Source organism: Podarcis filfolensis, assembly GCF_964270895.1.
Source record: "Podarcis filfolensis genome assembly, chromosome: 13".
Taxonomy (NCBI): Eukaryota; Metazoa; Chordata; class Lepidosauria; order Squamata; family Lacertidae; genus Podarcis; species Podarcis filfolensis.
Window position 1 is genome coordinate 42,487,822 of NC_139615.1, and position 18,109 is coordinate 42,505,930.

The following is an 18,109-nucleotide window of genomic DNA, read 5'->3' on the forward strand; positions in this document are numbered from 1 at the left end:
TTAGTTAGGGCTAAAACTAAGGTCGTTGAATGTGGCATGCAATCCTAACACATAAATTAGGCAACGGGACATGATTTTAGGGGCTGTTCCCCCAACCACACGAGACTCAACTATACAGCTGCAAATAAAACGTTTTAAGTGTGTTTTAAGTGCAATATACAATGTGACACTGGATGGCGATGATGAGCCTAATGGAAAATTCAATGTGTTTTTAAGAACGCTTTTTTAAAAAAAGCATTTTCATAACATTTTTTATATGTGTGTAGACTCCACCATGGTCGCATAAAGGGCCTTAAAGCAGTTGGGGAAATACACTGCAAGGTTGGAAACGCGTTTGTTTCATACAGAATATGGTGCAAACAATGAAATCAAACAAACCCGATTTAGCAAACATTTTTTTTTACTCATTACCAGTAACAGTGTAACAATATACATCATCTGTAAATATAGTTAAGCCTAGAAGGCTCTACCCATTTCTCACCCCCATGCATTCATTTGGGTACGATTTACATCTTTCTCACGATAAGCAGGGAGCTGCCGTAAGAGAGTCTCAGTTATCCATGCTGAACACAGAAAAGAATTTTATCTGTGATACAGTGTCTAGAAAAGCACGCAACAATTCGCTGGAACATGTTGCACACATTTAACGTGTCCATTTGCATCGTTTTCACGATCGCATTCTTGAGCATACCAGCTCCTTGTTGCTCTATATGCTGTCAGTTCTAATGAACGCCCTCAGGCTTTGCTCTCCCTCAGAGTAAGGAGGAAATGTTTGCAAAATAAAACCTTTATGTGTAATGGCTACTATTCTTGGGAATATCTGGGGGGTGGGCTGGGCTGGGCTGGCAAAATTAAAGGTGTAGGAAATACACTATGGTGCCCTGAAATTCAGCTCTCACAAACCAGCCAGGGTTGCGGTTGTGAAAAGCCACTTCTGCTTCTCCTACAGTTAACAAGATGCGATTGTACAGTCTCCTTTCCAAAAACGTCGAAAGTGAAGCCATTTGCTAATCTTGAAAGGAGAAAAAGGCTCAAGTCCTCCTCCTCACTGGATACAACAGAGCAAGCAGACAATGGGTTATTTGCGTGTGCTAAGCAGGAAACCCAAAACATCTCATTCATGAGTCTCCATGAATTATCAGAAACATAGAAGCACATGGAAGCTATCACATTGAAGTAGCTGGATTCAAATAAAATAAAATAAAAACAAAACTACTGGTTAAGAACATATCAAACCAAGAAAAAGAACAACTGGGGGAAAATGTTTGGTTTGAAAATCTGCCCAAAAGCAAAATACTTGGCCGTCTAGCTAACTTCAAAGAATATTAACCTATTTCATGATAATTATGTAAGAACCTGGGAGGAGATGAAAAGAAATTTGGATAGTTGGGCCAAAGTTAAACTATCCTTTACAGGAAGAATCTCAGTCATAAAAATGAGCGTTCTGGCAAAACTATTTTTTCTATTCCAGTCAATCCCAATACTGGGCAAGATGGACCAGCTTAAGAAATGGCAAAGAGCTATTGCAATCACAAAGATCAATAGCATCTCACACAACCTATTCTCTTTGCTGATTTGAGGGAGAGCAAACCTCACCATCACCTGGGATCCACTAAAATTATGTCAGTCATTACATTTTGGTATGAAGACGTCAGTCGTTATAGTCTTAGGTATATGGCAGGCAACCAACATGGGCTTTGGGGAGGGGAGGGAGGAAGTAGAAATTGTTGGCTGTAAGCACAACTTAGGTACACCCAAATTCCACTGAAATTGATGGACCATACACATGTGCGTAGGTCCGCAAATATTTTTGCATTACACAATTCAATTTGGATAGACCGTACGCTGCCGTTTTCAAAGTTGTCTTACATCGCTTTGAGTACACATATGCATTTAGTATGCTGAGGTTCACAAATACGCAATTCCCTTCCATGTTAAAAGCAATTTCACAGAGACTATAAACCTGCACAGAAAATATTACCGCTATCGTTATTGTCATCAGTTTCCCTTAGAAGTGCAATATGGATAGAAGCCGCTTATTAAAAGGTTAACGCGGTGGCGTCTTTTCCTTCCTCTGGTTTTTCTGCGTGAGTAAAATCAGCTTCCCTTAATGTATCTGCAATGGTATTGACCCTTCGCTGGGGCCCAAAGCCAAAAGCACATAAAAAATCTTTTTCAACATTCTTCTGTGTAGTGCATTGCGCTAGTGCATTTCTCGTATCTTAGTAGCCAACCAAAGTTTGGTGCTTTGCTGGTGCTTTGAAACGGACCCAGCACAAAGAATTGTGCTGCCGGAGCAAAGCAGATTATGTAGCACCGCCACCTCTTCATATACCGGCCTCCTCTGCCTCCACCTACTGCTTAGTATTTGATACGGGGACTCCTAATTCCCTTTGGGGTCACCTTGCCTATGCCTTCTTCTGAGGAACAGAAGACCCTTCCTTGGAGTGAGCCCTGGAGATCACCTGTAAACGCTACTGCTTTTGCAGCAGCGATTCTGCCTGAAATTTTACCGTAATAATTCTGACACTTGAAGCAGGTGTTCTCTGGGGTTACCTCACCCACAAAGCACTCGCTTTCAGGACCCTCGCATGAAAGCATAGGCAACCCAAATAGCCCCACTGTTAAATATTGGCAAAGTGGCAGAGCTCTCCTGGATGCCCTAGGCATCAGCCACAGGGCCAGAGATGGCAGCTGGCTTGCCAATGGTAGTAGTGGCAGCTGTGGTAGGCCTGCCAGACAGCTCTGAAGGCGGGTGGAAGCAGTGATGGATGGGTTGCAGAGCACTGTTCCCCTGCCTCTCCCAATCTAGGACCTGAGGCAAAGGGCTCGCCTTGACTAACAGGTGGGCCAGGTCTGCTTTTAAGCCACACAGCAAATAAATCTATTATTTCATCTACTGTCAGGGAGCTCCTTTGTCCTATCGCAGGACAATGTAACAAATGCGCACGAGAAATTTGTCACAGTGTGCATCTAGCTTAGAAGTGCATATTCACTTCGGATATAATCTGTATCTGTAGAAACATGTGTTAGTTAATCTAGTGTAGCTTTCCCAGGAGAATCCAAAGCAATGTAAGCCGGCAACAATATTCCAAACATTAGACATTCCTCCTGATGGCTCCCCTCCCAGACTACAATTCTCAGGATTCTCTAGGGACGAAAGACAAACTAGGTCAAGTGTCTCGCCTAGTATTACCCTTTGTCGTAACGAATTTAAGAAGAAAAGTAATATTAGCTGTCAGGGCACAGTCACAAGCACAATGCTCTTTACTGCAGAAGACATATTAGTTACTAACAGGATGGCGGCCCAATCCTGTGATCAACAGGCCACAGATTACTGGAAGATGTTCTTTCCCTCGTCTCAACTATGAACACTGTCAACAGTTTATTTGGTTCTGATAACTTTATAAATAATGCAGCTTATCATGTCTAGTAAACTGTACAGCAACATGACACGGACGTTAAGTACAAAGCTTAGGTTATAAGACTAAAAAAAGCTGGAGAGCAAGTATCCATTGACAAAGGCTTCTTTCCAGTCCAGAGTTACATTTATTGAATACTCGCAGCTACACAAAGAGCTCTCAGTCAGGAAATCAGAAGTGATTTCTAAATCAGAAATGGTTTTGAACTCTGTTATATATTCATGTAGTTTATATATATATATATAAGCACATTCATTTGGAGTTCTGTTTAAAAGCTGAAAGGAAAAAAAAAACGCTCAACAAAAAAATATCACAGCTTTGGGTTGGGATAAACCAGTAAGAACAGAAATACAGGTATGTCTATAACCACTATTCAATTTATCAAACCTTTTTCCAAAGTTCTCTTTGAATTATTTACACGCTAAGGAAATAAAAACTTTCCCCCCCACATTCTTTATGGCGACGTTCATCTAACAGGGTGATAAAAGCAGGGCAAATATTAGGCCTATATGATGCTTGTGGTTGGTGTCTGCTTTTAAAAAGAGAAGTCACCATACAATTAAGTACAAAAACCTGCATTGAATGACAACTGCTGGTGTCGTATCTTGATCGGATATGGAGACCAAGGTTAAGAATAGAAGCCCTATAACAGATATTACTTCTGCAGATTTTTTCCCAATCTGTATGTCTGCACTAAATGTGGCAAAAATTTCTGGAGCATGAGGCTTATACAAAACACAGGAGTCCTCTTCGGCCTGTACAGCATAAAATGGAGCCTTTGTCTGCTTCCGTCTTCCAAAACACACAGATAAAACTACATAGCGAATTGTGTCCTCAGAAGAATATCTGTTTGGCATCTCCAGGACTCTGTTCCATGGGACAATAGGGACATTTTAATCTGAAAACAAAGAAAACGTTAATTTGTTGCAGAACGTAAGAGCAGAGAAGAGTCCTGCTGGTTCAGGCTAAATGCCCGCCAACTTCAGTATCCTGTCGTCACAATAGCCAACCGGTTGCCCGCGGGAAATTCACAAAAAGAACCTAAATGCAACATTCAGTAACTCCCAGCACCTGGTGTTCGGAGGCATTCTGTGGCCGACAATGGAGACAGAACATGATTGTCATGAATTTGTCTATTCCTCTCTTTAATAATAATAAATTTTATTTATACCCCGCCCTCCCCAGCCAAGGCCGGGCTCAGGGCGGCTAACAACCAATAATAAAAGCAAGTTGACTGAAATACAACTTTAAAAATGAGATTAAAATACAACATTAAAACATTAAAATGCAGCCTCATCATGGGAGGAGAAGGGGGGGGGGAATCAAATTGACTCCAAGCCAAAGGCCAGGCGGAACAACTCTGTCTTACAGGCCCTGCAGAAAGAGATCAGATCCCGCAGGGCCCTGGTCTCATGAGACAGAGCGTTCTACCAGGCCGGGGCCAGTGTTGAGAAGGCCCTGGCCCTGGTTGAGGCTATCTAACTTCCTTAGGGCCCAGGACCTCTAGGGTGTTGCTATTTATGGACCTTAAGGTCCTCCGTGGGGCGTACCGGGAGAGGCGGTCCCGTAGGTACGAGGGTCCAAGCAGGTGGACATCGTTACTTCTTGTGGGAGTCAATTTCCCTGCATAGTCTTACACATTTCTATAATGCCCCGCTTTATTCTGAACTTTAAAAACCTCCAAATGTTGTGACCTTTCCTCGTTGGGGTGTTGCCCTTTGATAACTTTGGTTGCCCTTTTCCGAACCTCTAGCTCTAGAATATCCTTTTTGAGGCTGAGGCATCCAGAAATGTACACATCCAGAGGCTGAGGCATCCAGAAATGTACACAGCATCCCAAGCGCGGTTGCATGTCAGGTTTGAATATCCCTGTTGTGGTATTTGTCCCTAGCGAGGAATTTGCTTTGCTCACAACTGCCACACAGATGTGGGTCAACATCTTCCTCAAGCTATCCAATATCTAAGGTCTCCATGGTCTACTAAAAGCAGGCAACGTAACCTTATAAAGATGCCAGAGGTAAAACCTGCTTCCAACCATCTTGCAATTATGAATATGAAAGTTCAGTAGCAAATTTATTTTTTGTCATATTCCATGTTCCCCTCTACATAGTTCCATTCTGATTTCAGACATCATGATATGTCAGTATACAGTAGTACCTCGGGTTAAGTACTTACAGTGGTACCTCGGGTTACATACGCTTCAGGTTACAGACTCCACTAACCCAGAAATAGTACCTCGGGTTAAGAACTTTGCTTCAGGATGAGAACAGAAATCGCACGACGGCTGCGCGGTGGCAGCAGGAGGCCCCATTAGCTAAAGTGGTGCTTCAGGTTAAGAATGGACCTCTGGAACGAATTAAGTACGTAACCAGAGGTACCACTGTAATTCGTTCCAGAGGTCCGTTCTTAACCTGAAACTGTTCTTAACCTGAAGCACCACTTTAGCTAATGGGGCCTCCTGCTGCCGCCACACCGCCAGAGCACAATTTCTGTTCTCATCCTGAAGCAAAGTTCTTAAACCGAAGTACTATTTCTGGGTTAGCGGAGTCTGTAACCTGAAGCGTATGTAAGCTGAAGCTTATGTAACCCGAGGGACCACTGTATTGCAATGTTTAGCTGGTTATATATTGTGAAGTTGAAAACCAGATATTGCCCATTCCATACCTCATCTCCCAAACTACATATTCAGTCTCAAATAAGTAAGAACAGTACTTACTTGCTGCCGTTAAACATTTTATTTAGAGCATCTCTCGATATAATATGACCGCAAACCAACTTCATAGGTGGGTTATTGTCTGTCGTTTGCTGACGAAGGATGGGGCAGGCAAATATTGAATGATACCAGCACTTTTTACCAAGGTCCACTTCGATCTGTACGAAAGCAAAACATTGTCACCGGCTAGTTTACTCAATAAAATTTATACACTGCTTGACTTCAAAAAGAAAGAAAGAAACCTCAAAAGTGGATAAAAACAAGGAAAATCAAGGAAAAAATACAATACTTTAAAAGAGTGGCTGGGGAAACTCAACCAAATGGGCGGGGTATAAATAATAAATTATTATTATTATTATTATTATTATTATTATTATTACTTACAAAAAGTTAAAATACTAAAACAGATTAAAATCCACACCAGCTTTTCTAATTTCATTTATATCAATGGCTTACACTCAATACCTATGAGCATCTTCACTGGAAAATATCCATAGCTGTTCTATGTTGCCCTGCCACAATTAAAATCCCAATAAAGTATTGGAGGGAAGTCTCGTAATAGTATAAAAAGAGTTCTTCATCATAGTCCGTGATGGCCAAACTTGGCCCTCCAGCTGTTTTGGGACTACAACTCCCATCATCCCTCGCTAATAGGACCAGTGGTCAGGGATGATGGGAACTGTAGTCCCAAAACAGCTAGAGGGCCAAGTTTGGCCATCACTGTCATAGATGCATGGCAGTAGCAGAGAGTTCCACTTTTGAGGGCTGGGGGCTTTTTTGGGGTGTGTTTTTTTAACAATCAAGCAGTATATAAATTTCATGATATAAATAAATTACAAGGACTCCATCACATGGTTAGAAACAACTTAGAAAAACTTCTTATCACAGGAATATTTTATTATTATTATTTATTAATGAGCAACAGATAGGTAGCCGTGTTGGTCTGCCATAGTCAAAACAAAAAAAAATTTTTCCTTCCAGTAGCACCTTAAAGACCAACTAAGTTAGTTCTTGGTATGAGCTTTCGTGTGCATGCACACTTCTTCAGATACACTGAAACAGAAGTTGCCAGATCCTTCTATATAGTGAGAAGGTGGGGAGGGGTATTACTCAGAAGGGTCGTGGGAATGGGTGATTGGTGGGAATGGGTGATTGACGACTCTTAACGACTGCAATAGGTCGTTAAGAAATAGACTGGAAAGAGAAGCTGCTGAATTGCAACTCATTACCAAACTTCAAACCATGGAGAGACCTGGTCTGAACAAAGACATTGGATTCTTATCTCATTATACATGACAAAGCCATTTTTCACCTTCTCACCCCTTGCTTTTTCCTGTAAGACCTATTGCAGTCGTTAAGCGTCGTCAACAGGCTCATCACAGCTATCTGCCAATCACCCATTCCCACCACCCTTCTGAGTAATACCCCTCCCCACCTTCTCACTATATAGAAGGATCTGGCAACTTCTGTTTCAGTGTATCTGAAGAAGTGTGCATGCACATGAAAGCTCATACCAAGAACTAACTTAGTTGGTCTTTAAGGTGCTACTGGAAGGAAATTTTTTTTTTTATTAATCAGCAAGTTACTCCCAGGAGCTCAAAACATTCATTACAAGTAAATTAACATCACCGCACTGCATAATGAAAGAAATGCGTAGCTTGCTTTTGTCGGTGAACAAAGTTGTTGCAATAATTGGATGATACTCTGGATACACAAAGCTACTCACCGGTAGTTCATCTTTCTGATTCCAAACCCCAGTGCACTGTCTCTGTTCAATCACAGCTTTTATATTAATTAGAGCTGGCAACGCAACACAACCTGCTGAAAAGCTGGGGACAGAACAATATTTTAATGTCAAACATTGCCTTAAAGAAGAATACTTTCACATTTCTGTTTCAACAGTAAGGGGGTGGGGGTGGGAATAGGCTCATGTTTTGAAGAATAAAGTGTCAGGGCCTAGCACATGTGCCTTATTTACACACATAAATATATAATTTTTTTTTAAAAAAATGTCCAGTAGCACCTTAGAGACCAACTAAGTTTGTTCTGGGTATAAGCTTTTGTGTGCATCCACACTTCTTCAGATACACATGCACACAAATTTCATGCATGCACACGAAAGCTTATACCCAGAACAAACTTCGCTGGTCTCTAAGGTGCTACTGGACAATTTTTTAATTTTTTAAATTTATTTCGACTGCGTCACACCAACACAGCTACCTACCTGAATCTAGACACATGAACTATGTATGTACAGTGGTGCCTCGCAAGACGGAAAGAATCCGTTCCGCGAGTCTCTTCGTCTTGCGGTTTTTTCGTCTTGCGAAGCAAGCCCATTAGCAGCTTAGCGGATTAGCGCTATTAGCGGCTTAGCGGATCAGCTGATAAGCGGTTTAGCGGCTTAGCGGATCAGCTGATAAGTGGCTTAGCGATCAGCTGTTAAGCGGCTTAGCGGATCAGCGGCTTAGCGGATCAGCTGATAAGCGGCTTAGCGGCTTGGGGAAAAGGGGGGGAAAGGAAAAAAAACCCCGCAGGAACTCGCAAGACATTTTCGTCTTGCGAAGCAAGCCCATAGGAAATTTGTTTTGCGAAGCACCTCCAAAACGGAAAACCCTTTCGTCTAGCGGGTTTTCCGTCTTGCGAGGCATTCGTCTTGCGGGGCACCACTGTACAATAGTTCATGTATGTAGAAACATGGGCAACTTTTTAGTGCCAATAACCTCAAAGAGAGCGCACGGTACTGTATATGCAGATGCCAAGGATGGGGTCAGAAAACGTCATGGAATTCACTTCTGTGACAATGGTTTCCGGCTCCCTTTGCGTAAGCTGACTATCTGGGCATCACAAAATCTCGCACTTCTAGGCAAAGAGTATTGGTGAAGGCAGATCTATATAGATTGCCGGCAGCCCTCTCAAGCCATAAACTGGTCTTTGAAATAGTCCAGAAGTATACGAAAGACAGAGAATAGCATTGGTTAGAAACCACTGGAAAAGCACGTTACAACTTGTTCTCGTTTAGTCCAGCGATTAACTCTAGAGCATGATGGGGAGCACTGGACCCCAATACTATTTCTGTTAATTTGACATGCTTAACATTAAAAGGCATCACCGGCCCACGTATCTTGCTGCCGTTTTCCTCTTGAACTGGCAAAATGAACTTCTAAAAGTGCTGATTTTTTTCCATGCGAAATGCAACAACTCCCCCTGGTGGTGCTGGCTATTTTGGGGTATGCTGTACTGATCTCATACTTGTTTAGTAAAATAGAACTTTTGTTCAGGAAAAAAGTGAAGACTCTACAAACAACCTTTCAGTATTGCTTCATTTGGTTTACAGTGGTACCTCAGGTTAAGTACTTAATTCGTTCTGGAGGTCCGTTCTTAACCTGAAACTGTTCTTAACCTGAAGCACCACTTTAGCTAATGGGGCCTCCTACTGCTGCCGCACCGCCAGAGCACAATTTCTGTTCTCATCCTGAAGCAAATTTCTTAACCTGAAGCACTATTTCTGGGTTAGCGGAGTCTGTAACCTGAAGCACATGTAACCTGAAGCGTCTGTAACCCGAGGTACCACTGTATTTGTGTATTTTATGGCCTTCCCATTCAGTCAAGCTATCAGGGCAGCTTAACTATAGTCAGGAACAAAAGAACCACAAAAGTACTTCTCTGAGCTCAAGAGAGGTTTATAGAGTAATCCCAGGCATGTCTACTCAGAAGCATGTCCTGCAGAGTTAAACAGGGCTTACTCCCACAATTCTTTGTATTAACGATTATGTAGTGTTTCCCCTTCTAAACTCTCAAAGTGGCTTTACCTATAGCAGGTATGTTCAACAGGTCGATCGCAATCTACTGGTCGATGAGGTTTTGGTTGTTGGAGAACGGAAGACAGAGTTTACAAACCAAGGCTGTTTTCCCCCCAACCTTCAGTGAGTAGTTGCTGTTTCTCTTTAACCCCAGAATAATTTAAAAGCTTAACAACTTTGACCTGAACTCCAAGAAAACGGGACTTTCCCCCTCCCTAAAAAAGCTCAATAACTTTGACCTGAACCCCAATAAAACGGAGGTAGATAACTGCCAGTTTTTAATTCTGTCAGTAGATTGCAGTCCCTTCGAAGTTGGCCACCCCTGACCTATGTTGTTTAGTCGTGTCCGATTCTTCGTGACCCCCTGGACCAGAGCACGCCAGGCACTCCTGTCTTCCCCTGCCTCCCGCAGTTTGGTCAAACTCATGTTGGCAGCCTTGAGAACACTGTCCAACCATCTCGTCCTCCGTCATCCCCTTCTCCTTGTGCCCTCAATCTTTCCCAACATCAGGGTCTTTTCCAGGGAGTCTTCTCTTCTCATGAGGTGGCCAAAGTATTGAAGCCTCAGCTTCAGGATCTGTCCTTCCAGTGAGCACCCAGGGCCGATTTCCTTAAGAATGGATAGGTTGGATCTTCTTGCAGTCCATGGGACTCTCAAGAGTCTCCTCCAGCACCATAATTCAAAAGCATCCATTCTTTGGCAACCAGCCTTCTTTATGGTTCAGCTCTCACTTCCGTACATCACTACTGGGAAAACCATAGCTTTAACTACACGGACCTTTGTTGGCAAGGGGATGTCTCTGCTTTTTAAGATGCTGTCTAAGTTTGTCATTGCTTTTCTTCCAAGAAGCAGGCGTCTTTTAATTTCGTGACTGCTGTCACCATCCCCTGACCTATAGCATTTACTTATAGGTTTTTAACCTTCACCTTGGAGGTTTTTAAGCAGTGATTGTATGGCCATCTGTCGTGGATGCTTTAGCCATTATCCCTGCATTGCATAGGGCTGGACTGGATGACCCTCGGGGTCCCTTCCGACTCCACAATCCTAGGATTCTATAATTTCAGCAAACCTTACAACAACCCCGTAAGGTAGACCAGCCATCACCATTCCCTTCCCAACACTGGAGATAGAGGGCCAAGGGGGAGGGGATATTGGCTTCCCCAAGGCTACCTACAGATTTACAGTTGTTAATTTGTAGAAGAGGATTTGCATTCTTATCCTAATACAAGGAGAAAGAAAGCAGCATTGAAGGAAACACTGTACTTTTCTGTGTATAAGACAAGGTGTTTTTCTTGAAAACATATGCTAAAAAGTGGGGGTCGTCTTAGACATGGGTAGTGCATAGGGTGGACGTTTGATTGGTTGCGCCCATGGCTGTGAGCAGCTATTGTGTGTGTTATTGGCTGATGCTGCAGCAATTTGATGGGCGACTGGCAGCTTCTGCCGATGAAGGGACAGACGAGAGACGGGTTTTGCGACACGTGCAGGTGAGCGATTTTTGGCAATCCCTCCTAAAAATAGCTCAGCACCCCTGGGTAATCCCCCCCACAGAAAGCTCAATAACTCTGTGCCATCTCCCCCCATTTTCTTAAATTTGAGTCCCCCAAAACAGGCGGCGTCTTATACATGGGGGCGTCTTATACACGGAAAAATACGGTACGTGGAAGAAATCTCTGTATTCAATGCTGCAGTCTGTCTGAAAGAAAAGTGCACCATACTGTGAATCACTGCTGAAACAAACCATTTCCTGGTGCCACATTATGTTTAAGTATATTTCCAGTTCTATCTCCATGGAAGGACTCCATGGAAGGAAATCTCTATTCCTAAGATGCCAATGACCAGGTGAGGTTTAGATAGCCAAATCCTTAAAATGTATCTAGCATGAAAGCAGCCATACCTAACGCTAAGAGGCGATTCAACCGAGAGTCCCAGCAGAGCGCAGGCATCCCTTGTAAAGATGTCGCAGATGTCCGCCCACTGATTTGCATCCAACAAATGGACGTATGGAGAATTTTCAATTCCTTGCCTCAGGTACACTAAGCTTCCCATCAAAACTTGAATATCTGTGGAAAGTCAGAGGAGCTGTAGTTCATGTATTCCATTATTTATATATAAGTCGAGGAAAAATAAACGTATGCTTAGCGCATATATGCACAACCTCTCTGATACAGAGAGGGAAAGAATATATGAATAAAAAACATAATAACTGGCAATTCAGAAAAGAAGTCACATTATTTGCAACTGTAAATAACCAGCCGTAGTTTATCATGGAATTTGAATGAAGCCATTGATTTGTAAGGGTTCTGTTTCTGTGCCTTTACAGGGGTCAGCAAACGTTTTCAGCAGGGTGCCGGTCCACTGTCCCTCAGACCTTGTGGGGGGCCAGACTATATTTTGGAGGGGGGGAAAGAACAATTCCTATGCCCCACAAATAACCCAGAGATGCATTTTAAATAAAAGCACACATTCTACTCATGTAAAAACACACAGATTCCTGGGCTGGATTGAGAAGGCGATTGGGCTGGATCCAGCCCCCGGGCCTTAGTTTGCCTACCCATGTGTGCTTGTAAAATGGATTTCAAGATTCTTTTCATATTTTTAAGCCTGAACACCCTGGTGGCGGTGATCAAGTTTATACAAGAGAACATCACAAGAACATGAGCCTCCGGGTTGGGATCTAAACAACCACTTAACATCCGTGTGCCAAAGGGTCGTTTGTACTTGTGTTTCTTGATCAGCATCTTTCTGTCTTGTTGCATGGAAAAATGATTCCAAAACAGAAGAGAGTTCCAATAATAAGCTTGTGGGGAGCAGGGGGACATTCCCAGTGGTTCTTGGCTTGCTTAAAGCAGCTCTTCGGACCCTCAGAAATATTTCAGTGGGAGGATATTATAAACAATACAGACTGTTGAGGAAGGGCTTTTTGTATCTCATTTTTGCCTTTTTGAAGGGATGGACAAGTGTGCCTATACAAGGTAAAGGGACCCCTGATCATTAGGTCCAGTCGTGGCTGACTCTGGGGTTGTGGTGCTCATCTTGCTTTATTGGCCGAGGGAGCCTGCGTATAGCTTCCGGGTCATGTGGCCAGCATGACTAAGCCGCTTCTGACAAACCAGAGCAGCACACGGAAACGCCATTTACCTTCCCACCTATTTATCTACTTGCACTTTGACGTGCTTTCGAACTGCTAGGCTGGCAGGAGCAGGGACCGAGGAACGGGAGCTCACCCCATCGTGGGGATTCAAACCGCCAACCTTCTGATCGGCAAGTCCTAGGCTCTGTGGTTTAACCCACAGCGCCACCCGCGTCCCAAATGTGCCTATAGCTAGTAGATAAAACCCCCCAAAAGGATAATCAAAATATATGAAAATAAGAAATGCACATCGTAAATTCAGTACAATCACCATTCTTAGCGTACAAATACGAACTCGGGACTCTGGGGTGAATTTAATGCAGCTTACCTTTCTGATGGTTTAGAGCAAATGGCTGAAAGTTTTTAGCGTATTGCAGTGCTTCTCTCTGGTTTGTAGTTCCGCCCATTAATAAACTAATAAAATATAATCTGTGTAGCTTAAATTCTAAAGAGCTGTTCTGTGCCATAAGCATTTCTCTGTTTGATACAGCCCACCTAAGATATAATGGAACAAAAAGGGGAAAAGGGGAAAAAAGCAGATTTACCTTAATAGGAACACTGGTTTATCAATTCAACCTTTCCCCTCTGGGTGTTTCAATGTCCGTTCACAACATTTTCCCTGTAGGAACTTTTAACATACTACCAATGGGGGGGGGGGCCAGGGGGGATTCATCCTGGAGGCAGAATACCACGACTGTTCTTTTAATAACCACCAGTTTCTTTTCAGTTTGGTTGGCTTCAGCAGTACTTTTTCGTCTCTGGTCACAGAAGTCATTCATTGTCTTGCGCTGAAATTTGCGGTTTAAAAATTGGCAAATCATTACAGAGGAGTTGTGGCTTAACAGGTCCTGGAAGGAAGTAACCCTGAGGGCAGCTGAGTGTCATCACTTGCAATTGGGATCAGAATTGTAAATAACCACCTCTGGCTTGTAAACAGCCACTCACCTACATTCCCATACCAGGTATGAATTATCTCTAGGAAACCAGGCAGGGAGGTTCCCATAAACTGGAAGAATATGAGGTCCCCACCTCTCGGCTACTGATGTGCCAAAGTGACTTGCATGTGGGAAAAGGAGTCAGAAAAACATTTTATGGACTAGTAACTTGTGTAGATTTATTTGCAATGGTTACAAATAAATATTTCCCACTTGTATTTTGTGAACCAATGGAAAATTACGCTGGCTAATAACCTGCAATTAGCCGTTCTAAACGTTCCATTCAGCTTATTGAGTAAACATTAATACTGTTTGTCACACATCCTGAAGACTGTTTTCAGTGCTCTGTTTCTTTGGAGCAGTGGTTAAAGGCCAGGGATTGCAGAGATTGGATTGTAGTGACTTCCTAGTGTTACATTCGGGATTTGAAGGCAAGTTATACAAATTTCAAGGGAACTTATTTCCATATATGCGTGTGGGAGCATGGGCTGTGGACCACAACCAACTCTGAAAAATGAAGTCACAGGTGAAGAAATATTATTATTATTTATTGAATTTATATACCGCCCTATATATGCTGATTGATAACGGAAAAGACAGATATAGTTAACACTTGCACACAAATAAATATTTGTACCTCACTCTTTTGTTTAATGCTTGAGAAACAGGAGATTTCCTGGTATCCATTTTCATTATTGCTGATGTTTACATTTTTATTAAACATATACAAATGAACACAAGAATTTTCCTTGTCTGTATTAACAGCCCTGAATGTGGGCAGGCCACCACCTTCCTCCAATAATGTATATTTATTCAGACATTTCATTCTCCTGGAAACTTTGGAGAAATGAAAACCCTAGAATCTGGCAAATACCTAGATCAGATAGTACCCTCCAGATTTTCTTGGACTCCAATTTCCATCAGCCCCAGCCAGCATGGCTTATGCTCAAGGATGATGGGAGTTGTTGTCTAGCAAGATCCACAATTTTGGCTACCACTGACCTAGATAATTACAAAGAAAAACCACTCTGGCCAGAGAGAAACAGTATCACACACAAATGAAAAAGCATAAGGATTGATAAATCCATGTATCCTATTTTCAAACTTTTTGTGTGTGTGCAAGATGGAGAGACAGACAGATAGATGGGTCTCTTATATCAGGGCAGTTTAACTTTACATGAGCGTGGCAGTTCAAAACAATATAACAAAGCTCACATAAAGTTATGAAGGGCAACTCATCAGCTGATTAATCAGAGGTTAAAACCTAAAATCACTCTGCTTGTATTTTATCAATTTTTCAGTAACTTAGTTTGGTGCAAATAGGTGTTCAAATCAAGCTGCATTTTGCTTAAAAGGCAAATGCACAGAGTTAATTGGCAATATTCGGTGTTAGTCATTCTCAGAACAGGCCTACTGAAACCACAGAACTTAGGTTCATAGATTTCAATGGGACTACTCGATGAATTAGCGGCATATCACCCATTACAGTGGTGCCTCGCAAGACGAAATTAATTCGTTCTGCAAGTTTTTTCTTCTTGCGGGTTTTTCGTCTTGCGAAGCACGGTTTCCCATAGGAATGCATTGAAAATCAATTAATGCGTTCCTATGGAGACCGCTTGCCAGGCTGGCGGTGCGGAGAAGGGCTTTTCTCCCCACCGCAAGCCTTCGGGACAGGTACGGGAACAGAGGGGAAGGCGCGCAGCGCTTCTCCTCTGTTCCCGGGGCTTGCGGTGGGAGGAGGGTTTTTCCTCCCCACCGCCAACATTCAGAACAGCATTCTGAATGTTGGCGGTGGGAAGGAAAACCCTCCTCCCACCGCAAGTCTTCAGGACAGCCATCCGAAGCCTGGCGCGGGGAGGAGGTCTCTCCGCCCCACCGCCAGCCTTCGGAGCAGCCTTCCGAAGGCTGCCGGTGGGGCGGAGCGACCTCCTCCCGCCGCCAGCCTTCGGAGCAGCCTTCCGAAGGCTGGCGGCGGGAGGAGGTCTCTCCGCCCCACCGCCAGCCTTCGGAGGAGGTCCGAGGACAGTGGGGAAGACGCGCTGCGCTTCCCCGCTGTCCTGGAGATTTCCCTATGGGCTTTCGTCTTGCGAAGGAAGCCCATAGGGAAATTCGTTTTGCGAAGCGCCTCCAAAACGGAAAACCATTTCGTCTAGCGGGTTTTTCGTCTTGCGAGGCATTCGTCTTGCGGGGCACCACTGTAAATCTGCACATTTGCAATCAATCCCTCTTTCCAGGGAACTCTGTGAACCGCCCCAAGACCTCTGGGTATAGGGCGGTATACAAGTTCAATAAATAATAACAACAACTACTACTACTACTACTACTACTACAACTACAACTCTGAATTGTAGCCCTGTGAGAGGAATAGGGGTTTCCAAACAACTCCCGACTTCCCTTAACAAACTGCAGTTCCCAAGATGCTATAAAAAAAAAATACAAGGACACAAGTCTAAAGCGGGCTCTGTCACTTTAAATTAGTGTTAGCTTGTAAGGGTGCAAATATGCAGAGTGTGGGGGTCAGGTGGGATTGCTATGAGGAATTATGAAATATGGAGCAAGCCATTGTGTCCGCAAAGAAAGCATTGCGTTGATGGGGTTTGGTTCATTGACAATAATTTCTTATCGAATCCCACGAACCTCTGCACCTCTGCCATTTGCTTTCTCTATGCCTGACAGGCACGTATAAGCATTCTAAATACACAGGCCACTTGTTTCATCAGGCATCCTGGGTCATAAAGATGATAGTTAGCTTTAATGTACCTTTCCTTGGTTTTGTTAATCTTAGGGCCAGGAAATAGTTTCACACGGAGGTGATAAAGATGCCTCATCTTTCATTGCCATCCTTCCTCTCCTGTTTATCGCTTGTTTATGACCTCCGGGTTTGCTGAATGCATTCCTCTAGTCCTGTTTTATTTACCCCAGAATGTATGCATGCTCAAGTAGGAAACAGTTTCTTTGTTGTTAAGAGAATTTCTTCTGATCTGACTTTGTCGCACGTGGGGTTTTTTTGAAATCCTCAGAGGAAATCTGATTGGTGCTTACGAACACTGTGTAAAAGGTTCTTTTGTAAATAAAACGACCTGGGTCAAGGGGTGGACAGAATTATTCTTATTATTGGCAGCTCCTCCCAGAGTCTTGCTGGTCAAGCCTCATGTGTATTTTATTAATCAGAGTCCAATCCTTCCTTGCTTTGGGAACGTTACATTAGCTCTCAGATGATGGGCTCAGCTTAGGCACCTAACAAGCTGATCACACCATTTGGGAACTCTGTTGGTACGTCGCCATTGTGGGCACAACATCTGCCTCACCTGAGTGCTGCCACTTCCTGTGGAACATGGACCCACCCCAGTGGCGTAGCGTGGGTTGTCAGCACCTGGGGCAAGGCAAGTAATTTGCGCTCCCTAACCCGTGGATTTGCGCCCCCTAACCCTAACCCCCAGATGTTGCGCCCGGTGCGGCCGGCCCCCCCTGCACCCCCCACGCTACGCCACTGACCCACCCTGATATTGGACAATTCCTGCTGCAGGCAAGCCCCACTTGAGTTTTGGGATTTCAGCCCAGCTGGAACGCATTTAGTGAACATCTATTCACTTGAGAATCCCCGGCATTAATGAATATGTTAAAATGAGAGATTTTAGATGGCGTTTTATCTTAATATTTCCAAAACAGGTGAGTAACTCACTCTAACGCAGGTCTCAAAACTCTAACTTTAAGTGCTTCCAATATTCGGTTGAGCTCCACAAACGGCTGCTTTTGACTTTGGTCTATCGAAAGTCCAGACTCCTGAAAAACAAGATCATATCACACATTCTTTAGACATTTTTGTAGATGGGCAAAATAGTGTTTTCGTGTCCGCAGACCACTAGAACATGGGGTGAAGACTCCACAGTCGCCCGGAAATTCAACTAAAACAATAGGTGAAAAAATTATTTTCCTTCCCAGGAATGAGGAATTCTAGCTGCAATTACCTGGCAAAGTTCCTCAGCTACATCTAGCATTCCTTGCCGGAAAAAGTGTTCTACCATCACCTCATTCAGAATCCGCTGGCTATCAGCCTGCCAGCATCCATCTATTCCCACGCTGCTGATGTCAGAGTCAAAATTCT

General features: G+C 43.4%; 1 protein-coding gene across 1 annotated transcript in view; it reads right to left on the reverse strand.

Annotated features, from left to right (window-relative positions):
* Window positions 1-382: 382 nt before the first annotated feature.
* Window positions 383-18,109, reverse strand: part of RMND5A (required for meiotic nuclear division 5 homolog A) — a 36,109-nt gene continuing 18,382 nt past the window's right edge. Inside the window, exons 3-9 of the mRNA XM_083583376.1 lie at window positions 17,973-18,107; window positions 17,687-17,787; window positions 13,398-13,564; window positions 11,834-11,999; window positions 7,862-7,964; window positions 6,139-6,293; window positions 383-4,320 (exon numbers count right to left, since the gene is read on the reverse strand). Coding sequence (XP_083439502.1) covers window positions 4,257-4,320; window positions 6,139-6,293; window positions 7,862-7,964; window positions 11,834-11,999; window positions 13,398-13,564; window positions 17,687-17,787; window positions 17,973-18,107 — 891 coding nt within the window. The 3' untranslated portion in view covers window positions 383-4,256. The remainder of the gene's footprint in view (window positions 4,321-6,138; window positions 6,294-7,861; window positions 7,965-11,833; window positions 12,000-13,397; window positions 13,565-17,686; window positions 17,788-17,972; window positions 18,108-18,109) is intronic.